This window comes from Staurois parvus, unplaced genomic scaffold, assembly GCF_062004578.1.
Source record: "Staurois parvus isolate SC_StPar_1 unplaced genomic scaffold, SC_StPar_1.0 ptg000594l, whole genome shotgun sequence".
NCBI lineage: Eukaryota > Metazoa > Chordata > Amphibia > Anura > Ranidae > Staurois > Staurois parvus.
This window is the reverse complement of record NW_028318390.1, coordinates 390,001-415,777: the sequence shown is the minus strand read 5'-3', so window position 1 is coordinate 415,777 and position 25,777 is coordinate 390,001. Positions and strand designations below refer to the sequence as shown.

At 43.2% G+C, this 25,777-nt stretch overlaps 1 protein-coding gene across 1 annotated transcript in view; it reads right to left on the bottom strand.

Moving 5' to 3' along the window:
• The window catches only part of NUTF2 (nuclear transport factor 2), a 125,729-nt gene that overhangs the window by 63,221 nt on the left and 36,731 nt on the right, over positions 1–25,777 (bottom strand). Inside the window, exon 2 of the mRNA XM_089692554.1 lies at positions 18,579–18,694. Within this exon, the coding sequence (XP_089548680.1) occupies positions 18,579–18,677 (99 nt within the window). The 5' untranslated portion in view covers positions 18,678–18,694. The remainder of the gene's footprint in view (positions 1–18,578; positions 18,695–25,777) is intronic.

The following is a 25,777-nucleotide window of genomic DNA, read 5'->3' as shown; positions in this document are numbered from 1 at the left end:
GGGTCTGTTGGATTTATATTACTCGACTACACCTGCTAGTAAATTATTTGCCATGTAGAAATATAATTTCTACCAAAAACAGTGATTGATCAGGTTAGTGATGTCTGGCTGCTATTATTTTGAACACAACTGTAAAAATTGTACATTCACATCAGTCCTTGCACTCAAGGAGCGTACAATCTAAGGTCCCTAACTCACATTCACACATAGCCATACTAGGGCCAATTTAGACAGGAACCAATTAACCTACCAGCAGGTCTTTGGAGTGTGGAAGGAAACAGGAGTACACGGAGAAAACCCACGCAGGCACAGGGAGAACAGGCAAACTCCAGGCAGGTGATGCAGTGGTTGGGATTCGTATTTTATTGGGATTTTATGTGATAGACCAACGCAAAGTGGCACAGAATTAAGAAGTGGAAGGAAACACATAAATGGTTTTCAAAATTTTTTATAAATATCTGAAAAGCATTATGTGCATTAGTATTCAGCCCCCCTTACTCCGATACCCTTAACTAAAATCTAGTGGACCAATTATCTTCAGAAGTCACCTAATTAGTAAATAGAGTCCATCTGTGTGTAATTTAATCTCAGTATAAATACAGCTGTTCTGTGAAGCCATCAGAGGTTTAAGAGAACATTACTGAATGAACAGCATCATGAAGGCCAAGGAACACACCAGACAGGCCAGGGATAAAGTTGTGGAGAAGTTTAAAGCAGGGCTAGATTACAAAAAAAATATCCCAAGCTTTGAACATCTCACAGAGCACTGTTTAATCCATCATCCGAAAATGGAAAGAGTACCAAACCTACCAAGACATGGCCATCAACCTAAGCTGACAAGACAGCATTAGTCAGAGAAGCAGCCAAGAGGCCCATGATAACTCTGGAGGAGCTGCAAAAGATCCACACCTCAGGTGGGAGAATCTATCCACAGGACAACTATTAGCTGTGCGCTCCACAAATCTGGCCATTATAGAAGAGTGGCAAGAAGAAAGTCATAAGAAGTCCCTTTGGCAGTTTGCAAGAAGCCATGTGGGGGACACAGCAAACATGTGGAAGAAGATGCTCTGGTCAGATGAGACCAAAATTGAACTTTGTGGCCTAAAAACAATATGCCATTTGTGGCAGAAGACTAACACTGCACATCACCCTAAACACACCATCCCCACCGTGAAACATGGTGGTGACAGCATCATGTTGTGGGGATGCTTTTCTTCAGCAGGGGCAGGGAAGCTGTTCAGAGTTGATGGGAAGATGGATGGAACCAAATACAGGGCAATCTTAGAAGGAAACCTGTTAAGCATCTGCAAAAGACATGAGACTGGGGAGGTCCCCTTTAAGACAATGACCCTAAACATACAGTCAGAGGTACAGTGGAAAAGTAAAGATCAAAGCATATTCATGTGTTAGAATGGCCCAATCAAAGTCTAGACCTAATTCCAATTTAGAATCTTTGGCAAGGCTTGAAAAAAAGCTGTTCCATCCAATCTGACAGAGCTTGAGCTATTTTGCAAAGAAGAATGGGCAAAAATTTCACTCTCTAGATGTACAAAGCTGGTAGAGACATACCCAAAAATATTTGCAGCTGTAATTGCAGCGAAAAGTGGTTCTACAAAAGTATTGACTCAGGGGGCCTGAATACAAATGCACGCCACACTTTTCACATATTTGTAAAAATATTAAGAAAACCATTTCTCATTTTCCTTCCACTTCACAATTATGTGCCACTTTGTGTTGGTCTATCTCATAAAATCCCAATAAAATAAATTTACGTTTTTGGTTGTAACATGAGAAAATGTGGCAAATTTCAAGGGGTACGAATACTTGCTCAAGGCACTGTATATGTTCTCAGGTTCAGGGCATTTTTAAGTTTCATTTTTTAGAATTCATTTTTTTCATTTTTTAGTTTTCATTTTTTAGAATCATTTTTAGCACGACTAAAGCACACCCACAAGATAGATTCTCTCTCTCTATATCTCTCTCTCTGTCTATCTATCTATCTACCGCTTGCCCTCCTTAGGATTTACCCCCCTTCCTGACAAGGCCATTTTTTGCATTAGGGTGCTGCATTACTTTAATTGAAAATTGCGCAGGCATGCAACATTGCACCCAAATGAAATGTATGTCCTTTTAATCCCACGAATTGAGCTTTCAGTAGTATTTGATCGCCTGTGCGTTTATGTTTTGTACTATAAGCAAAAAAACAACAAAATTTTTAGATTAAAAAAAATTATATTTTGGACTTTTTGCTAGTAAACATGTCCAGTAAAAAAATAAAATTTCATCAAATTTATGATAAAATATATTCTGCGACATGTCTTTGCTAAAAAAAAATCCCAACACAGCTAAATTAATTGGTTTAAGTGAAAGTTGTAGCATTTACAAATGGCAGTATAGATAATCGGATTTTTTTCTTCCTACTAGTAACGGCGGTGATCAGCGACTTAGCGGGACTACGGCGGACATTTTGGGGGGGGTTAATTTGAGGAGAGATCAAAGGGCTAACTATGTGATGGGAGTGTTTTACTAGGGGGCGGGGGAGTGTTCTTCACTGTATGCACTCTCTGATCGGGATGGCTGTACTGTGCACAGTCATCCCAAACAGTGTGCTTGAGCTGACAGGGGGGGGGGGGGGGAAGACTTGACTGTAAACAAATCTTCCTCCCCGACGGAAATGCTCAGTAATCACCAGTCACCGGTGGGCAATTAATGGCTGAGACCTGGTGATTGACATCCACGGCCATGAACCGCAGCACACGCCCCCTACCCGGAAATGCAAAACCACATATATACACATGATTCTGCCCTGTAGCAGTATATCTGCTATAGGACGGTCCTTAAGCAGTTAAAGATGATAATGCCTTTAACAGCCACAAGCAAAAAACCACAAATAAGGAGACAAGGTTCAGCATGTTACAGTCAAATTGCAATACAATTTGTCATATAGCAAAATGCAAATATACAAGTAAGCCCAAGCATATACAGTATTTACATGGTACAGAAAGAACAAAAAGCAACAGAACTAGTTTCACCACATTTCATAATCAGGCAAGGAATAGTTAAAGTCTAAGAACCAATGCTTTGGATGTATAACACCTTTCTCTCAACTGGCTACCATAACTAGAAACTGCATAGCAGAAGGTAGACCCAGAGTATCTCTGTAATAGCAAATTTGACCATCCATTGCAATTGTGGATTAAAAGCAGGTTTACAATTCTGAGAACATTTACTGTAGATCTTGTAATTTGTACTGTATATACTACAACCGTATTTTGTTTCAACCTAAATTAGTACATATAAATGTGAAAAAAGTTGGGGGATAAAAAAAATGTGATTGTTTCTACATACCTACCTGTAAAATCAATTTTTTGGAGCACATCACAGACACAGAGCAGGCTATTCATAACTATGTGGGTTATATACCACCTATAGGTGAATGGACACTGGCCGACCAAACACAGAAAGTCCTCCCCTATATAACCCCTCCTACAGGAAGTACTTCAGTTTTTGTAGCAAGCTATGACATTCCAGAAAGAGGGGTGGGACCTCTGTATCCCGTGATGTACTCCAAGAAATGGATTTTACAGTAAAGTATGTAGAAAAAAATCCATTTTCTTTATCATACATCACGGGACACAAAGCAGGCTATTCATGACTATGTGGGATGTACTAAAGCAATAAGTTTGAGGGGAGGATGACACCATGATAGCCACCAACAATCCCTCAAGAACTATACAGCCATTTGTTAGATGCTGTAGCCAGAGGCAGAGTCCTCTGCAGATCTGACATCCACCTGGTAAAACCTTGCGAATGTGTGATCCGCAGCCGATGTAGCGGCCTTGCATATCTGAGCAACTGACACTTGAAGGTAGATTGCCAAGATGTCCCCACACTCCTGATAGTGGTGTGCTTTAATCCTAAATGGTGGGATGTTACCCTTCAAACTATAGGCTTGAATGATCAACTGGCAGACCCAATGCGAAATAGTCACCTTGGATGCTGCCTGTCTCTTCCTGGGTCTGTCAGGTAGCACAAAAAGAGCCTGCGAATTTCTGATTTGTGCCATCCAGAGTATGCAAAGATCTCTCTCTTTCTGACTGAGGACTAAGAAAGAACGAGAACAGAACAATGTCCTGATTGAGATGCAACCTCAACCAGGGTTTTTTTTTTTTTTTAAACAAAAAGTGGTCTCTAGCTTTCAACACCTTATCCTGATGCAAAACCAGAGAAGGTGCCTTACGAGAAAAGGGCTGCCAGCTCCGACACCCTTCTTGCCGAAGTGATTGCCACTAGAAACAAAACCTTCCAAGTTAACAGGACTAGTGAAATCTACCTAATAGATTCAAACGGTGGTTACTACAGAACATACAAGACTAAGTTAAGATCCCATGGACATAATGGTTGCCTGACAGGCGGAGCTATATGCATTACTCCTTGCAAAAAAGTATGAACTAAAGAGTGAAACGCAACGGGCCTTTGGAAATAGCCAATGCTGAAACCTGGCCCTTAATAGTACCAACAACCAAGTTATTTTCCAGAACTGATAAAAGAAACGACAGGATCCTGCCAACCATGCTTCCGAAGATGCCATAACTGGACCTCACACCAGGAAATGTAAACCTTCCAAGTTCTGTAATACATGTTGCTTGAAACTACCTTTCTAGTGCTCAATATAATGGGGATGACAGGATCCGATACTCCCCTATCCTTCAGTAACTAGGTCTCAATAGCCATGCCATCAAATTTAGCGACCGTAAAGCTGGGTGCAATATAGATCCTTGAGACAGCGGGTCTGGCCAATAAAGCAGAGACCACGGCCCGTCTATTGCCAGGTTCACTATGTCCGCATACCAGGCCCTCATGGGCTGGGCCAGGAGAGGGAAACCAGTATCACTGGAATAGGCGCCTCCCAAATCCTGCGTAAGAGACATGGCAGCAATTGAATCTGAGGAAAAGCATAAATCAGGGGAAACTGGTTTCAACGAATCACTAAGGCATCTACCCCTGCCGTGCTTGGGTCACTTACCCTGGACACAAAAAGGTTGACCTAGTTGTTGAACATGGATGCCAACAGTTCTATGTCCGGGCAACCTCCGTGAATAACCTCGGGATACAAACCCCATTCCCCCGGAATCAACTGCCAGCGGCTGAGATAATTACCTGCCAATTTTCTACCCCAGAGTGAACACCGCTGACAAACTTGGAACAGATCTCTGCCCACGTCAGAATGTAATTCACCTCCTCCTGAGCCCTTCGGCTCCTGGTATTGTCCTGGTGGTTGATGCATGCCACTGCTGTGGAATTGTCAAACTGAATCCTTACTGGCCAACCCCGAAGCCTGGGTGCCCAACACCTTAGAGCAAGCCTCACTGCCCGGAGCTCCAGGACACGATGAGTAGAACCCTCTCCCGTGGAAGCCATATTCCCTGAACCATAGCCCCCTTCAGGACAGCCCCCCAACCTGAGAGGCTGAATTGGTGGTTATCAACTTCCACACCACCGGTTGAAAGGATCTCCCTCTCTCTAAATTCGGAGTCATGAAACACCAATGCAAGCTTCTCAGTACCTCAGGAGACAAGAGACATACAGTAAACCAGGGTCGGAACCTTCTTGCTCCAAAGAGTCAGAATGTTCCTTTGCAGTGGTCTGGAGTGGAATTGGGCACAAGGAATTGCCTTGAATGAAGACCCCATATTCCTCAGCAACCTCATACAGAGGCAAATTGAAGGAAACCTCTTTGCCCTTAAACTGCAAACCTCGTTCCTCAGAGGGCATCATTTCCCTGGAGGCAGAAATACATTTGCCTGAACAGTGTCTAGGACCACCTCCAAATACTCCAGGCTCTGTACTGACTCCAGGGCCGAATTCTTGAAGTTGAGCACCCAGCTCAGCTGTTCCAGGATCTGCATCGTAAGGACCACACCCCGCTTCAGACCTGGCTCTGAGCAACAGATAATCTAGATAACCTAGAACCGATAACCACCAAGTTCTGAGCAGCACCAATACCGGAGCAAGTATTTTTGTGGCAAGCCCAAACGGTAGTGCTATGAACTGGAAATTCCGAGCCCCTACTGCAAACCGCAGAAATCTTTGGTGAGAAATGAATATTGGCACATGTGGGTATACATCTTTGATGTCTATGGAGGCTAAAAAAATCTCCTTCCTGTAAAGATGACACCACTGACCAAACGGATTCCATACGACAAAGACCAGACATTTGACTTTGGGACTGTGAATAGGTTTGAATAAAACCCTGAAACCTTTCATTCGCTGGAAACTCCATGATCACCCTCAGACAAAAGGTGATCGAGTGACTGTATTAAAGCTCTTTTCTCTGGTAAAAACTATATTCTTAAGCGCAATGTAGAACCAACCATGATAACAATTTCATACAGTGCATTCACTGTAGCTATTAACATCATGTGAGTGAATCCAAAAAGTTCCAAAGAAACCAGGGTGGAAAAAAATCAATGATTTTTAAAAAAAAAAAAAAAAAAAAAATTGGATTTTTTTGATTTTAATTGGATTTTTTTGAATAAAATGGTTTTTGAGGAAAATATATTACCATCCAAAGGTTATTCCATCATGAAATAAAGATTTGTTTTTTAATTATGTAGAATAAGGCTGTATATGTTTAATTTTTTTGGTAAATAAATTCCATTAATCCATTCACAATGTCATGCTCTTCCAGAGGTTTTTGTAAGATTATTGGGCAGTTTCTCTGCCTACAAGATATCACAGATGCTTGGTTTATTTTTGCAGTTCTCAAAACTGAATTTGACTCAGCGGAGATCACATGCCTTTTCTTCACAGCAAAAATGTTATAACATGAACAGAGTTAAGAAAAAGACCTTAATCCTAACTTCTACAAACCTATGAATACAAAATCAACCCCTTCAGTGCTAAAGTTTCAAGAAGTTCAGTGAATAGAATAGAAACAATATTTTTCTGATTGTTTGGAGTGGAATAGATCTGCACAAGAAGAAAGTGAAACTAAGTGTGAGGAGGAAGGGGCAGACAGTCTAAGTTTCTTAAAATATATATATTTTGTTTAGCCAAATTAGTTAAACATGGATGTTTGTTTAAGCAAATAACATATGCTGTAATGTTATTGTTTCAGTTGAATAAATCTATTTAAATTGTTATTAAGGTAATGATTATTTTTCTCCTTCCTAAGTACAACAGAAAAGTTGTGCAAATATGAATGATTAACCTATTAAACTGGGGATAAAAAAACTAATATGAAAAGTTATTCTAAAAATCTTCATCTACTTGCATATTAAAGTTATACCAGCAAGAATTAGTCTATGTAGAAAACTAGGATTTAAATCAAGCCTTACTGACTAGTGATTTAAATCGTGATTTAAATCAGTTTGATTTAAATCAAATCCACCCTGAAAGAAACCAAAGCGTTGTGGAGAGTGTAATGATGAAAGAACCTCACCAAGGTACTTCAGGTTCCGGCGCCCCATGGGGTAGGGAAGACGTCCGGTGGCTCCGGAGCAAACGGCATATAAGCACAGCCTCCTGCACCGGAGGATGGCATTATACGGCACGGGAGTGCCCCCCTCCTGCCTTCCCCGCTCCTGACCATCTATGGAGCGGTATCTACGGCCAGCGGCATTCGGCCAGGATCCCGCTCCCTGCACACAGAGGGACAGGAATCCCATCCGTGCAGCCAAGATGGCCACCGCTGATAACGCTGCAGACAGCAGTGCACCCACACCAGAGCCAGCTACACAACGCAGCAGCCACAACTCCTCTACCCTGACAGCAAGCATGGAGACAGAACGAGGGCCAGACCCAGGGTCAGGATACGGTAGGAGAGATGCACAGCCGCCCCACACTCTTTTGGCAGGACATGCTGAGCACAGTAGTTCCACAGACCAATACGAACAATCGCACAGGCTGTTGCTTCTCTGTTGCTACCAAACATTACACAAGCAGTAGACAGAGCAGTGAAGCTGGGAATAGAACAGCTTAGAAAAGATTTGGAAGAAAATGCCAAACGCATAACCGAAGTTGAACACCACCTCTCCGACTTAGAGGATGAATGTCAAGTTATGCAGGCGAGTGCTACGCAAGCCAAACGTGAGCAATAGGCCATCCTGGAAAAGCTAGATGACTTAGAAAACCGTTCACGTAGAAACAACTTACGGGTGGTGGGCCTCCCAGTATCTTACAGTTCAGGTCAATTGTCTGAAATCTGCTCTAGACGTATACCTGCAGCATTGGGAATTACGACACACTGCCAAGTTGAAAGGGCGCATAGACTGGGTGCCCCCTCGAATGACCGACGTACGCCACGGTCCACAATAGCTAAATATCTTAACTACGCTGACCGAGTGGCCATTCTTAATTTGTTTCGTAACTCGCACGCTCTGCAACTGGATGGGCACAAGCTTTTACTGTTTGCTGATTATTCGCCAGAAGTTTCTCGCAAACGCAAATCGTTCCAATCCATTTGTACTACACTATTCCAGAATAACAGGGATAACATTTACCCTTGCCTATCCCGCTTCGCTTCAATACGCCTGCGGGGGAATCAAAGTCATTTGCGCACCCAGAGGAAGCCCTTCTTTACCTGCAAAGCAACTTTCCTGATACCGTTGGTTCTCAACAACCGCCACGAGATCTTGGTCCGCGAGACCAACGCAGTCCCAGAAAGAACCCGCCGAAACTCCAACGCATTAATCATGCATCGACCAAACAAAGACCACCTTGACGACCGAGTTACACGTCACTGACCAATCTATAAACTGATCTTTCTTGCCTATCGATTAAACATAGTTTACATACATTATTATTGGTTAATTACGTTGTTTAATAATTCTGCCCTCTTTGGAGTTAACGGTTCTCTCTCATGATCACAATAGCTTGTTTACAAGCGGTATACATTAATTTATTATATATCTTTGGCTGCTGTGCGGTCATAGATGATGGGGTGATTTGATCCCTTCTCGCTTTCACGAATGGCCTATGCTGCCATAGGGGGCTTTACTTTCCTCCTATCGGTTTACACACCTCCTCAGAGCGGGATCTACAACCTGTCATTTCCGGTAACGCAGGTTAAAGAAAGGAGATCACATGCGGAATAATGTGAAGTCCAGGATCACTATGCAGTTTATTGTTCCTTTTGTTTTTCCGACCGACTATTGTATGTTCTCATCCCCTTCTCCTTTCCCCTCTCTTTCCTTTACTTTCTTCTTACTCGAACGCCTCTTCCTCTCACGCAGAGTCAAGGGGACGTAGACCCTGAGACTGATTTCGTGGAACTGTGGCTAGTTAAGGACGATTTTGATACTTTTCTGACCATCTTTACACCTAATTCCTTATGCTTCGGGTGATCTCATGGAATGTTAAGGGCCTGAGATCGCCACATAAACGCATGGCCATTCATAGACATTTAAAACGAATGAAAACAGATACTGCGCTCCTTCAAGAAACAAATCTAACCCAATCAGACCTTACATGTATGAAAAAATGATGGGTGGGACAAGTACTGGGGTCACCATCTCTCTCTGGTAAAGCAGGGGTAATCATCCTTTTTCATAAATGTCTTACACCTGACATCGTCACGTTAGACACAGATGAGGAGGGCCGGTACGTTGCAGCACATGTCATACTAGACTCCTCCCCTTTCGTATTGGCCAATATATACGCACCAAACTCCTCACCCAAACCTTTTTTTCAGGATATGTCCTCAAAACTGTCTAATTTTTTACACCTCCCTGTACTAGTAGGAGGCGATTTCAATCAATGTATGCACATACGGGAAGAAAACAAAAACCCTTCATACCGAATTGCCCAACTAACCACACCTCTTCGTTAGTGCCTACATTATTACACAACTTCACAGAGTCGCTGCAGCTCACAGATGTGTGGCGACTAACGCACCCAGACGGGAAGGAATTCACGTTCTTTTCTCCCGTACATCATACTCTGTCCAGAATTGATTTTTTTGTCAATTGTGCACTTTTACACAACATCTTAGATTCTGAGATGCATGATATAGTGATCTCCGACCACTCCCAGATTACCATTTGCATACGACACGCGCAAAATAATCACCACCCACATACCTGGCGGTTCCCCTCTTTTCTAGCACACAATCAGGACTTGCTTCAAATATTGAAAAATGCATGGAGCGAGTTTTGTGAAACAAATGCAGAACACCAAACAGATCCCAACCTTTTTTGGGAGACAGGTAGAGCAGTCTTACGTGGTAGAATCATAGCGTTCACTTCCACATACAAGAAGAACCTTCTTCGCAATTATTCAGCAGCAAGTCTTCGTTTAAGACAAGAACAAGACCTAGCAAATTTAAATTCCCACGAACATAGGACTGCATGGTCGGAGGCCAAGCATAAATTTGACATATGGGCTGCTGCACAAAAGGCCATACACAAATCCTACAATGACCTACAATTTCATAAATTTGGCAATAAGCCAGGCAAATTGTTAGCAAGGCTGTGCAAAAAGCCGTTCACACCTACTCTTTTTACATCCCTGAGAGATGCACAGGGGGTGCTGAAAACGGACCCTCTAGATATTATACACGTTTTGGATCACTTTTACCAAACTCTTTATGGCCCAGACCCTATAGACATATCTAAAGCTACCTCTTTCTTGGACCAGGTCACATTGCCTCGGTTAGACCCCACCTCATTTCAAGCTTTAAATGCTCCCATTACTTTATCGGATGTGTCTTTAGCTATTAAATCACTTGCAAATGGTAAAGCCCCGGGCCCCGATGGTTATACAGCCGAATTTTACAAGTCAATGGCTGAATCCCTTTCTCCCACACTACAATCGGTGTTCCAGACCATTCAGGCAGGAGGAGAGTACATTCCGTCAGGATCCCAAGCCTACATCAAATTGATAGCCAAAAAAGACAAAGACCTGTTAGAACCGGGCTCATATCGTCCTATATCGCTGCTGAACCTCGATGCAAAACTTATCGAAAATCATAGCATCCCGCCTAGCAACTATTTTACCTACTCTTATACACCCTTCTCAAGCGGGATTTGTACAAGGGCGCTCAGCAGCTTCCAATATTCGGAAGGTGATATCCACTTTGAATCAAGCCACGAACGACACACTCCTAGACGCGGCAATAATTTCATTAGACACTGAAAAGGCCTTTGATAATGTTAGTTTTGAATGGCTTTTCTTGGCGCTTGGAGAGTTTGGATTTGAAGGCCCATTTATGCATTTGATTCACACCATGTACTCATCTCCAACGGCACGAGTCGTAGCAGCAGGACACATATCTAACCCTATTCGCCTTCATAAAGGCACTAGAGAGGGATGCCCTTTGTCCCCGCTACTTTTCAATCTAGCCCTAGAACCGTTAGCGCGCTTCCTATTGTTTAAGTCAGATCTACATGGCATCAATATTGGACAAGAAGAGCTGAAACTCGCGTTGTTTGCGGATGATATTTTAATTTTTACCTCACGTCCCTACCTCGACTTGCCCTATATCCAACATATTTTTTCTTCCTTCCGCCTCTACTCCGGACTCCGTATTAACTTTTCGAAAAGCGAGGTGCTTCCACTATTTCATTCTCGCCTTCCGGTATGGACTCAAAATTCGCAATTCAAAATCGCTCCCAAACATATTACCTATTTAGGTATAAAGATAGGGAAACTTGCTTCATCCTTATACACGTTAAATTATACGCCTATAATTACAAAAATTATCGGGGAACTGGACATGTGGAAGGAATTACCACTTTCCCTTCTGGGCAGATCACACCTCTTCAAGATGGTCAGCTTTCCAAAACTCCTTTACCCACTCCAAACCATACCTCTCCTGCTCAAACACAACGACATAGCGAGGCTGAACAGGGCATTATCGACTTTCTTATGGAAAGGCAAACGTCCCCGTATAGCATTGGATAAGTTGTTTCTACCAAGATGCGAGGGAGGCTCCGGCCTCCCGAATATTCGCATCTACAATCTTTCTTGTCTACTCCGTATAGGACTAGACTGGCTCACTCAATCCTCCAAATATTCTAACTACCATTTAGTATCTGCACTGGCATTTCCTTATGATCTCTCAGCCCTGTTACACTCCAATGTTAATTCTCTCCCGCCCCACTTAAAACATAATCCACTCATACGCGACACCCTTATTACATGGAGGAAAGTCAGGCGCAAATTGGGGGTCTCTCAGTGGCTTTCACACTTCCTTCCTATTCACCATAACCCCTCTTTTCCTCCCCCTCAATCTCACGATGCATATCATACTTGGCAATCTCAAAAACTGACTTTGGTACAACAATTATATGACATCTCTACAGGTTCCCCGAGACCTCTTAATAGTATTCTACATAACTATGGACTTCCGGCTCATCATTTCTTCTACGTGCTACAAGTAAGGAACTTTGTCAACTCCATGGCCCCCACTAAATCTACCAGATTTCAATCAACATTCATAGACGTCTTAGCGACCTCTCATAAATACAACATCTCAAACATATATAGTCCGCTGAATCTTCTTTTTACCAAGCCTTTAGAGACATTCAATACAGTGAAATCCTGGATCAAAGATTTCAATAATACGCTCACAGCAGACCAACTATTGTCAGGCTTTCAATCCACTTGTGCCTTTAACAGTAACGAGTTCTGGTGTGAACAAAAGCTCAAGATTTTACATCGTGCTTACATACCATTTCTCTACTCCAAAACAAATCCGGCTCTGTCTACCTGTCCTCTGTGTGGAATTCAAAAGCCATCTCTACAACACAGATTTTGGACCTGTCCTGCTATCTCGGCATTCTGGCAGAAAGTGGTTCATTTCATAACCGTTATCACAGCTTTCCGACTGCCCATCCATCCGCTGCCGTTGCTTTTTGGATTTATGGAACAGCCAATCATTGGTCTCTTCTCTTCACAAACATCCTTCAAAGACAACAAATCCTGGATATCAACCTGTCTCTTAATTGCAAGAAGTCTCATTCTACATCAATGGGTATCCGACTCCCCCCCCAACCATGACGGGGGGTCAAACAGGAACTCAACTCTCTTTTACGCCTCGACAGGCTTCACCTAATCATCTCTCCGACTACATCAAAGGAATCCCATTACTTCAGCAAATGGAACTCATATTACAGGCTCCCTATCCATACAGGAGCAGTCTTTCTATACCCAGATACGGACTCGCTATAACTTTAGCTGTTAATCGGCTGTGTGCATTGTCTGCTTAACTAACTGCTTATGTTTATCTCTAGCTTTCACATTCTCCTATACTTCGACTCCATAATTACTTTCTTGATCTATGATCCTTTGTAAACTCAACACTAATCTTACAAATTGATCCTCATTAAATGGATGGATGACGACACTTCCTTCACATCACATTACATCACTCATGGTGGAACCTGTACTTATATATATTTGATACATATACAATCTATAATTATTTATCTCATACTCATTACTCTCCAATTTCTCCTTGCCACTTTCTACATATGGATCACTGACCTGTATCTCGTTGCTTTTTCCATATCTCGGCCTCTTGGTCTCCTATTTCTCTTTATTATCTCTACACCTTCGAATATAATCTTTCTCCCCACTCCCCCCCCCCCCCCCCTCTTTCTTACTCTTTACTCATTTCCTTTCTCTTTTTCTTCTCCTGCCCAGTTTCCCACTGTCATTTATTCCCGCCACCCGATTCCTCAGTTATTCTCCCCTGTACTGTGTTTTAGACACGGTATGGGTGGTATACTATGGACGTCTATGTACACCTACATCACTTAACATCAGATACTGGCAAATAACACCATAGCCAGCTCATAGACGCTTTACATAATCCCTACTGGATATTATTTTCTCTATGCACAAACCTTTTCCTTCACGCCTCCTCATACTACTTTTCCTAACTGTTTAGCATCACGACTAGTATCTCTTAGTATTGTAATAACACCCTTTCTTAGCGGTTATCACCGCTCTAGGGTTGTGTTCGGTCTATTTGCCACAATGCTATACCCCGCTAGAATTGATGTCACATGGGTACCATGACTGTCATTATTTCTATGTATTTGTAATCTGTTAAAACCTAATAAAATTTTTCTCAAAAAAAAAAAAAAAAAGAAGAACCTCACCAAGAGGTGTACCTTTATTGAGGACGGACAGTGGATAAAAACACAAGCCTGTGGCAGGGAAGCCTGGGTCAGGATGGACAGCCCGTCCGCTCTGATTGAAGTCTGTGTGGTGGTAGGAAACGCCTGTCACACAGGGACCACGTGATCGCAGTGTCCCGAGAGAAGTCACCACGATGTCTTGGAGACGGAGTGGAGGAACCAACATTGTGGCCGCAAGCAGGAGTGGAGGCTGGTTACCAGAACGACATGTCTGGCGCACACGTGCTTTTGCAAGTCACTGATGGATATGGTAAGCGGCCATTTTACAGGAGACCAGCGCGGCATAAAGCCGGCATTAAGGGATGCAGGGGGAGGAGACATGGACACAGCGGATGGCTCATCCCACCTCTACAATACCACCATAAAGACTTGAAAAGGCATATGCGCGCGAAACATGTCGTCCTGGTAACCGGCCTCACTCCTGCTTGTGTCCAAAGTGTTGACTCCTCCCCTCCGTCTCCCGGACACCGCGGTGATGTCACCTGGGACACCGCGATCACGTGGTCCCTGTCTGACATGTTTTTCCTACCACCACGCAGACTTCCATCAGAGCGGACAGGCTGTCCATCCTGACCCAGGCTTGTGTACTTACGTTCTGAGCACTGTCCTTCTCAATAAAAAGGTACACCTCTAGATGAGGTTCTTTCATCATTACACTCTCCACAGTGCTTTGGTTTCTTTGGAACCTCTTTTCTCTGTGAAAAGCTGGAATTCTAGTCTGTATCCCAGAGACATTGTGGAAATGACCCACCACTTGTCTTGTATTAGAGCCCTCCAGGCAGCAGCAAAATTCAAAAGACTTTCCCCCACCCAAACGAGTGTGGGGGGGGCCATTCAGAATGATGCAGACTTTGGATCTGCCTTTGCTTACTTTTGCACCCAGGGCCTCCTTGGGTTCTGATTCAGAGCTCTACCTCTGGAGGCTGTGGCCTGTGTGCAGCGAAAAGACTGCCTGGAATTTAAGGGGCCAGCAACCGACGCCCCTGACCCCTTAAAAAACAATTTTCTTTTAAAGGGTAGAAGAGAACTCCTTCCCCCTAAAATATTATGGATACATTTGTCCAAATCCTCCCCAAAAAGTTGCTCTCCATGAAAGGGAAAACCTGCCAACAAAGTTTTGCATGGCAGTTCTGCTAACCAACTCTTTGGCCACAAAACCCTGCGCGTGTGTACTGATAAGAGGGCCAAGCGAGAAATTTGCTTAATTTAAGAGCATCAACTGAAAAACAAAGCGTGTGGAACATTCTCCAAATCCTCGGCCGAGTATTCCCCCTGCACTGATGTTCTTCAAAGCAGTCATCTGACACGGTCAGAAGGCTCTGGCACATGGCAATAGCTGCCACTGCTGCCTGTGTGGCAGAACCTGCCAGGGAGAAGGAGGCCTTAAGGAGAGATTCCAGATTCTTATCCGCTGGATCCTTGAAAACCTGGACATTATCCACAGCAGTGTTTCTCAACCTTTTTCCAGTCGGGGTGCCCTTAAAAAGTATTTTCAGTCACGAGGCACTCCTGTCCAAGGCTTGGTTCATGTTACTGTGTGTCGCGGAATGCACGCAAAATCACGCTCATTGCTGACAAGCAGGCAAATGCTCTTCTCTTTAGGGATACCCCCGAACATTAGCAAACGCAGGGTGTTTCTGGTGTGGTGCAATTTTAAAGGTCAAGGACGACTTTCCCAGCATTCCTGCGACTAAGGCAGCCCATTGAAATTAATGGGATGCCCTACACACAGCCACACAGATGTGAACCAACGGCCTGTTCACCAATGAGGTTGGAGGGCGGTAAAACCATGCAATTGAGCTGCTTTTACGACCCCCAACTGCTACCCCCTTTAGCTTCAAAAACAGTAGCTGGGGGTATAAACATGCTGTTGCCAAAGCTGGAAAAGTACCTCCAGGTGAATGGGGTTGAATTACAAACAACCCACAACTGTGCGCATTGCACGCAGTTGTGGTGCGGTGATTGACGCTGCTTTTTACAGGGTTAAACCAGGTGGTGCGGAGGCAACATATTGACTCTTTATCACCTGTCAAATGAATCTGAAAAACGATCTGAGCATAGATTGCTTTTCAGAGGAGCAGCAGTCCTTGCTGCTATTACGAACAAGTCCTAAATAAGTAATTCTGAAAGGACAGAAATAGGGGGGTCAAGATTAAAAGTAAAATACATATACACAGACACCTCCACACACACCTATAAAAGTTACAGTACCTTATAGCTTTCATCACAACCGGGTACAGCAGAGACCACAGAAAACACTCCTCTTACCTTTGCCCAGCTGTGTGACAGCTCTCAGTGCTGACGTGCTATGTGGCTGGGGTTTGGGAGCTCAGGCTCAAGTGACAGCCATTCTCCCCATGGCACCCCTGAAGACCCCTGGCAGCACCCCGGTTGAGAAAGGCTGATCCACATGTTAAAGATTTATTCAGGTGTGAAACAGCTGCATCCACGACAGGCAAACTCCATTTCTTAAACTTCTCTTCCATATAGTACAAAAAAGAAAACCTCTTTGGTGGAACGAAAACACTGCCTGGGTGATCCCAGTCACCATACATAATCTGCTCCAGAAGAGGATGCACTAGAAAGGCCTGAGTACTCTGCGGAGGCTTCAAAGAGCCCAGGGAAGAGCAAGTAACCTCAGAGGTTTCTATTGGAGGTAGCCTGAACCCAGATTGTATCAGATCAGTGATGTCCTGGACTAATAACATCTGAGATTCGGAGGCAGAGACCACCTGCTTCACTACAGGCTGTGACTCCTCAGACAGAGACTCTACTGCCTGACCTTCCTCCAGTTCCTCCTCAGTCTCAGGTTCCACCCATTCCTGCTTCAGGATAGGTGATTCTAGTGACGGGAATCTCTCCCGCTTCTTAGTCCCGAGAAACAGATGCAATTATCCCTGCGATCTTATCCTCTAAACCCAATAATGCTGACGCAAAATCAACCTTGGTTACATATACTAAGGCAGACGCCCAAATAGTAGTCACAATGCCAGATAAACGTAGTGGCTCAGATTGCCCAGTCGCTTCTGGCCTCCCAGGAGAAGATACTACAGCAGACATCTGGCTAGGTTCCTCAGGACCTGGTGGCGTTACAGTAGTGCCCCTCCCTGCTGTGCCTCCCCCACTTCCCTTTCTGGAAGACATCACTTCACTAAGCGTTACAAACCTGTGCATCTTCCAATAGTAGACACAGACCACAAGATACAGCTACGCAACTAGTGTGCTGACAAAAAAAACACTCAATGCAAATTGCAGACCTCACGGACCGCCAAAGGCAGCCTCCTGACTGGCAAATGCTCCTTCCCCCTCAGGTGAGTACTCGCGTGCTCCACCAAATAACCTGCTCTGTGACCCGGCCACAGGAATCCACCAGCAGCAGCCCATGTGTGCCCATGCCACCTGATACATAAACATGGCCAACTTCCATTTCTGGCTGCTACTGCGCATGCAATCTTTGTGCACGTCTGCTGTATGCACGTGCACCCTGCCATGCGTGTGCCTACAGCCATTTTTTTTTTTAAACGCTCTCTTGTAGTGGTCCAGTAGAACAGCAAGCAGGCATAACATTTCCCGGGGCTAAATGCTGTGAGCACTCCCCCTTGGTGGTAGATTGTCCAACTGCACCAAGAAATTATTTTTCCCCTCCAAAACCTGTGTTTCGTTTTTCTCGTGAGAGGAAAAAAGGAGAAAGGAGGGAGGAGAAGAAGGAGAAGAGGAAGAAGGAGAAGAGGAAGGAAGAGGGAGAAGGAGGAGAAGGAAGAGGGAGAAAGGGGGAAGGAAGAAAGAGAAGGAAGAGGGAGAAAGGAAGGAGCAAAAAAGGAGGAAGGAGCAGAAAGAAAGAAAGAAGAGGTAGCTTACCAGTCCCACTGAAGGTCCCTGACTTCAGCCAGGCACCAACCTTCACTCATCACAGCGTGCATTGTTATACAGACCTTCAAGGACTCGGTCCCCATAATGTGGGGTTGCTGCCTCGAACCTGTATAGCACCCCGCTGGAAAGCTCCTTGATCGGATATATAAATGTACAGGGTTCCATCTATGCGGATTTCATCGGCATCGGGCTACATCATAGGCAAAACCCCAAGGATTCTTCTCCATATCCAGCGAGGCTTGAATATTATCCATTTTAGCTCACAGCTTTCTGATCCGAAAACAGACCTGGATTCTCCAAGGAACTGTACTAGACCTTAGGAATGCTCCAAGAGCACAAGCAACACTTTCAGTGACCATCCACTTTACAGACACTGGTGAAAAAGCAGAAGTACTTCCTGTGCAGGCGGGATTATATAGGAGAGGACTTCCTCTTGATTGGTTGGCCAGTGTCCATTCACCTATAGGTGGCATATAACCCACAGTCATGAATAACCTGCTCTGTGTCCCGTGATGTACGATAAAGAAAAAGGGTCAGGGTGCAAAAAGTTCAGATACTCACATATATAGATTTCAGTTGTGTTCTATCACTGTCAAACAGGCGGTAATAATGTTGAACAAAGCTGCACCCAATGTGTTCCCAAAGCCGCTTGTCATCCATTGTGAATGCTTACAGATCTGTAAATAGAACATAAGGACAAGTCTAGAGTTAAAGCGGTTATAAAGGCTGTTATAAAGGCTCTTAAAAAGCAAACATGTTATACTTCCCTGCTCTGTGCAATGGAATTACACAGAGCTGCCCCAAACCACCTCTTCTTGAGGGCACTGTTGGTGATCTTAGCTCCTCCTCTTCAGTGTCCACCCCTATAGCAAGCTGCTTGCTATGGGGGAAGATGTGCAGGCTCACTCCCAAGCTGTGCTGTGTGCGTCCATAGATGCACACAACTCAGCTTTGACACACCGAACACACACAGGATTTGAATGACAGCAGCAGGAGCCAATGGTCTCTACTGCTGCCTCTCTGTCCTGTAAATACATTGCAAGAGGAGATAGCTGCTACAGACAGTGCTGGATCAAGTGAGGGCAAAACTGCTACTAGGACATTTTTTACCTTAATTCGGGGAATGCTTTAAGTCAGGTCTCGATAAATCCCAGCTGCCAGGTCGCTAAGGCGACTGGAAATTGCGTCCTGGCATCTGGGTTCACACATTGCCTCCCACTGACTTCAATACAAAAACCCGTCAACAGCAATCCAATATGAAGAGTTATGTCCGTATGCCACACAAACCTACCACTTGCGAGTCAGGAACACACAGCTACAAACTCACACAGGACCCTTTTTGCAATAGCACTCAAAAAAATGCGTGTGGATCGGATCTGTGTGATTCACCTCAATAGGAACACATAATATCTAGCCTATCATGCAAATCTGAGTTTGAAAACGCATCCAGAATTGCATGTGTGTGAACTGGAGCGGCTTCATTCACAACTGGGCATTTTGGGATAGCGGAAGAATAGCGGTGATCGCAAAATGCAGGTTCACCTGCCATTACTTTAAATGGCACCTAAAACATGGTGCAGTTTTGCCATGATTGTTGCATGGCAAATCGCAATGCATGAAGCTTGTCAGCCAAAACTTGCCTTGCCCCAGGCGATGACAACCTACACTTCAATAAAAAAAAAAAAACAAAAACTAGCTCCTAACGTTTTTTTAGCTAGCTCCTAAATTCAAAGTAAATTTGTCACGCCCTACTTTACGTTAAAAAAGGTCTTGGCTTTAGAACCACTATAAGCAAAGTAACTTGCATGATCTGCAAAAGAGCACCTGCTACTTACGTCTACAGAAAAATAAAGTTGTCAATGATACGTAAAAGTTCAAAAGCTCAATAGCAGCTACAGAATATCAAGTAGGCATGGTATTAAACATTAAAAAAAAACAAAACAAAAAAACGCAGCTTTCAGATGATTGGCAAAGAACTAAAAAAATGTTCCTGTGCAGCCCCTAGAGGGTGTTAAAGAGCGAACTCCAAGAAGGTGCGTTTGTTTTTGTTTTTTGAAGCGGTAAGGAGAGATTAAGCCAGAGGGGAGGGACGTGTCCTGTACTGTATTCCAAGATAAGTTATTTACAAGTCAGTCAAAATACCTATCATCTCAAATCTTGTAAGGTGGGCAAGCCCTGGCAATGTAGGAGGCATGTTGCCTCAGCGCCAAGTCTCCCAGCCTAAAGAGCAAAAAGCTTGTATCAAACTAATTTAAATGAAGTCAATTATGCAAACATCTTTAGAAAACCTAAATTTCCCATAATGAAATTGAATATACGATTAAAAGCCTCCAAAATGGAAAAAGTCAGGGATTGGATGATTATTACAATACTTATAGAAAAGGTCTTTACTATTACTGCACATGAAAAGATAGTTTAACTCTCTAACCAAGAGTTGCCGTTACTAATAAGGTATACACCATTTTTTATTGTTTTATATCACAGGTTTACTAGTAATATATAGTGACTTAATAGTAGTTTTTAGTAACCAATGTAATTGCAAGATAGTCTGCGACGTTTGGGTGTATTTCACGCTATGACGTCCTCCCATTCTAACCGCGCATGCGCGGCTCATGGAGCGCGCAGCGTGGCGATGAGCGGTGCGCTGTGTCCCTCTGACACAGTGGATCACCAATCAATGGAAAGAACCAAAGATGTTGGCTTGGTCATGTGATCAGCTGTGTCCAATCACAGCTGATTACATGTAAACAGGGAAATGCCGGTTATCATCATTTCTCTCCTCACGAGCTGTCATGCTGACAGCTTGTGAGGAGAGGAGAGCCGGTAATCGGCATTCCTTGGAGGGGACATGTACACAGATCAGAGCACTGATGACCAGTGTGCCCTGATGATCTGTGTAGCCCCAGCAGTGCCACCTGTCATTGTCCATCAGTGCCACCTGTCAGTGCTCATCCATGCTACCTGCCAGTGCCCATCAGTGCCACATATCAGTGCCCATCTGAACTGCCTTTCAGTGTCACCCATCAGTGCCCATCATTGCTGCCTAACTGTGCCGCCTATCAGTGCCATATGAGTGCTGCCTTTCAGTGCCTCATCAGTGCCACCTACCAGTGCCTCATCAGTGCCACCTATCAGTGCCCATGACTGCCTCATTAGTGCACATCAGTGGAGAAAAATCACTTATTTACTAAATTTTATAACAAACTAAAAAAAAATTATTTTTTTTTCAAAATTTTCAGGTTTTTGGTTTAAGAAAAAAAAAAACCCAGGAGGTAATTAAATACCACCAAAAAAAAGCTCCATCACAAAAAAAATGATAAAAATTTCATATGGGTACAGTGTTACATGACCACGCAATTGTCAAAGTGTGACAGCGCTGAAAGCTGAAAATTGGCCTGGGCAGGAAGGGGGTATAAGTGCCCTGTAGGCTAGTGGTTAAGTGGAATATAATAGTCATAAAATACTTGGGTATACATTTGACAGCAGATTCAAAACTGTTAAAAGGAGAAAAATTATGTGCTACTGCTTACAACATTCAAAAGATACTTTGAGAACTGGAATTAGCCAGCAGACCGGAAGTACGTCGACGTGTTTCGCCCCTCCCACAGGGCGTTCAAGACCTTGAGAACTTCCAGTCTGCCGTCTATCCGTCCTACGTAACTTCCGGTGAGTGGAACGCACGCTGAGCGGTGCATTCCAAGCCGCCATCTTTGATATTGGTTAGAGAGACACTCTGTCATCCTCTGCTAGAAGGCTGTGAGGTTTCTGAAGCTGTCTGTGGACTCTATGGGAACGATGTTTGGCCGTTTTGAAGGCAAATAAACAAATACTTTTATTGAATTTGTAAAATGTGAGTGGCTTGGTACTATTATTACTACTATATAAAAGTATTAGCAACATTACACTATATACATTCTTTTCTTGCACTATTTTGGCGCTGAGAGGAAGGATACATCAGGAGTGATTGAAGGGAGAATCTGATCCATATCTGGTGGAATGGAGTCCTGGAGGCTGTAGAGGGGGTATAGGATCCCTAAAAGTCCTAAAGGTGTGAAAATTACCAGCATCTGGTGAGTGCGGTTTATGTTGGTTGCAGCACTGGTGGATGGGGGAAGTTTTTCTTGGTTGGAGCACTAAGGAATTTGGGAAGGACTTTATATGTTTGTGGACACTTTATCTTTATTTTTTCATATTTTTATTCTTAATTCATATGTATATTCATTTTTTTGCACTTATTTGAAGTTATTATTTATATGATTTGGGGTTTTTGATTTGCGCCGTTTATATTGTTTTACATAACTTGGCTCAGGCGCCTCTGGTTCCTCATCCCTATAGGGGCCTCTCAGAGACTACCTCATCTCTTACTATTCACATTTTAAAGTGGTTGTAAAGGCTCAAGGTTTTTTACCTTCATGCATTCAATGCATGAAGGTAAAAACCTATGTGCAGGGACTCCTAATTGGCTGAGACAACAGCGGGAGCCAATGGCTGCTTTCAATTACAGCCAGTAAGCCAATGAGAAGAAAGAGCGGGACCAAGCTGCGGCTCCGTGTGTGATTGGACACATGGAGCAGCGGGTGCCCCATAGCAAGCTACTTGCTGTGGGGTCACCCAACAGGAGCGAGGGGCCACAAACGCAGGCCGGGAATCTGAGAAGTGGAGGATCTGGGCTGTAATGTGCAAAACCACAGCAGAGAGGTGGTAAGTATGATGTGTTAATTGAAAAAAAAATGTAAGCCTTTAATATCACTTTAAGGCTCTAGGATATTAGAGATGAAATGTTATTTCCGTTTAAGCTGATTTCACCATGCATCTTCCTTGTGTTGTTTTACAAACTCTAATAAAACTTACTGAAATTTTATCTTCCGTTTCCGCCCAGGTAACATTTTTTAGGTGATGGGCTGCAGATAGGGAAATGAATGGCCTTAGAGTTCTTCTAAAGAGCATTAAGAAAACCTGAGGTATACAGGACTTTTCCCATGGACACATGGAGATATAGACAAATGCAACATTTTGTGGCCTCCAAACTAAGAGAGGTGAGGTTTGTAGAGTCCATCACTCCATTTGAAACTGTACAGGCCAAACTGTCAAACGAGAGAGATCTTTTATCGATTACTTATAAACTTTTGAACCAGATCAAGTCCCCCACAGATCGGAGTTTTTTCATGGAAGGGAAGAAAGAGATAGATAGAGTGCTCAACATCAAAGTCTTTGAGGAACACCATTCTGACAATGACACACTTCAAGCATTTGCTCTAAACCGCAAGACACAAACTATAAAATATTTAAAAGATGCTAGAGTCCCTAAGACTTTGACATATCCCCCAGTTTCAGACAGATGTTGAGCAGGATGTGGCCTACAAGATTCCCACTTCCTAGTGTAGTGGGAGTGCCCAAAAGATAGAATTTGGACTACAATCAGGAAAATGAATGCATATATAACTACTGATCATCTAGATGAAAATCAATTACAAATGTTTGCTGCATGTCACTACATCTGTTAAGATTTATAAGTAAAGTGTGACACCTCATTTACTCAACACCACAACGTCTGATATCCTTATATTGGAAGCAACAATTAACACTTCCAATTCAGAGTTGAATTTTAAAAAGGTTCTATAATGCAATTCTATAATGGAAGAGCAGAAATGCTTATATTTCTGTCAAGATCAATATGAATGATTTCATAAGATATGAGGGACCTAGGTACATTTCTTAGCCCCTCGAGATCAGTATTGAGCATTAGGTAGAAGAGTTACAGCAAATACTGCCAAGTGTATTTGCCATTTAATCTTTGAATTGGGTGTCCTGAGTAGTTAACCTTTTCGCTACCCACTTGTCTTCTTTCCCATGTGTTTTTTTTCAAGGGGGATTATCAGGAGGATGCCCAGGGCATAGCTGGGTGTAAGAAAGAAGCCTGTTCAGCTAGAGGACTTGATATAAACCCATTGTTAAAGCAAGATTAAACCCAAAATTAAACATTATATTGCACCTTAGTTATTCTTTGATGTGATGACTACATTCATTTTTTCAGGCTCGCTCTTCTACTTTCAACTGGTGATCCAACCAGCAAGTCTGTTTTTCAAAAGCACAAGCTCACTAGTAGAATGCATCAGTAACAAAAAACATTTACCACTGATAGGAGGTGCTTAAAAAGATCATGTATTTTTTCATGTAAAACCTTTATCCCAAAACGAATAAAAAAAAAGTTTTCTGTAATAGATTATAAAGTATTAACTGGAGTTTGTTAAATGTATTAGCGGATTTATCAGCAGTAACAAATTTTTAGACACTCTCCTCCAAACAGGCAATGCTACTGTCTGCTGTGTCCCCTGTGCTCCTTCATTCACAGTGAGGACACTAATACAAGAGATGTGTTACTGGCAAGATGACCAGATAAAAACAGGGACGAACTCTTTAACAGAGAAAACTAATGCAGCAAGCATATCAAAATGATTGTTAAGCTGCAAAATCTTATTTTTTGGTTTTGCTTTCAATACCACTTTAACTGCTTAAGGACCGCCCTATAGCAGAAATACTGCTACAGGGCGGCCCCCTGCGCAAATTCATGTATATATACATGATTTAGCATTTCCGGGTAGGGGGCATGCGCACCTTACCCGCACCGCCATTTGCAGCCACGGATGTCAATCCCGGCCGGTAATTACCCGTCAGCGCAGGGTGATTATCGACAATCACTGACGGGGAAGACGACTGTTGTTTAGAAACAGTCTTCCACCCTGAAAACTCAGGCACACTGCTTGCAATCAGGTCACCTTGATAAAGTCACATGATCGGTGACGAACCGCGTCAGGCAGGAGCTTGCGGATGACGTCACAATGAAACGGATGGTCGACTTAGTATACATCAGGGGTATACATCGCTCCGGGACTCTCCAGACCATGAGGCAATTTGTTTTCCATCATAGGGCCCACAATTGCTATTTATATCATGGTCCTTTGACTGGCTGGAGCATAGATCTTTGATACTGGTATTAGCTGACGTGCATGATTACAGGTTTCTTGGGTTTGTGGAGATTTTCAGTGGACGCTTATCATACTTGGTACGATCTGGAAGCTGTCACATGGGAGTGCATATGTGTAAATCTTAGTGATTAATAAAGCTTTTAAAAAGGATAAACACTATGCCAAGTATATTGTTTATGAGGATTACTGCTGATCAAAATGGTTTCTTGGAGTGAGCCATTTGGAGTTACCACTTATCAAGTTGATCTTCAGAGTCCAATCATTGGGACCAAAAGTGCGGTTAGACCAAACATATGTGAGGTCACACTGCTGGAGGTGAGCAAATATCTGGTGGAGGAATTTTGCACAATTTCTGTGTTAGCAGCACCTGGTGGTCACAGGAATAAGAATGGTTTAAGAAGAAATACACTGGGACTTTTTCTCTTGGTTTTCTTTACTTTCGTGTTTGAAGGGTATATTCACATAATTGGTATAAATTATCAATGTGTAGCGCTGCACAGATATTATACACACATATAATATAGTTTTAGATTTTACAAAAGGATTATATAGAACCCGAACAAAATACTCAGATAACAGCTTGCATCACCCCAAAAAAAAAAAAAAAAGCTGACTCGATGGACCATGTGGTCTTCTGCCATCACTTTTCTATGTTTCAAATCTCACATCTGCTGCGGCCTGAATGTTCACCTGGCAGTACTTGAAAACGTTTGACTAGAAAACCAGGTGATGGACTTTCAAATCTGAGATGCAGATGCTTCAAGCAATACGTTC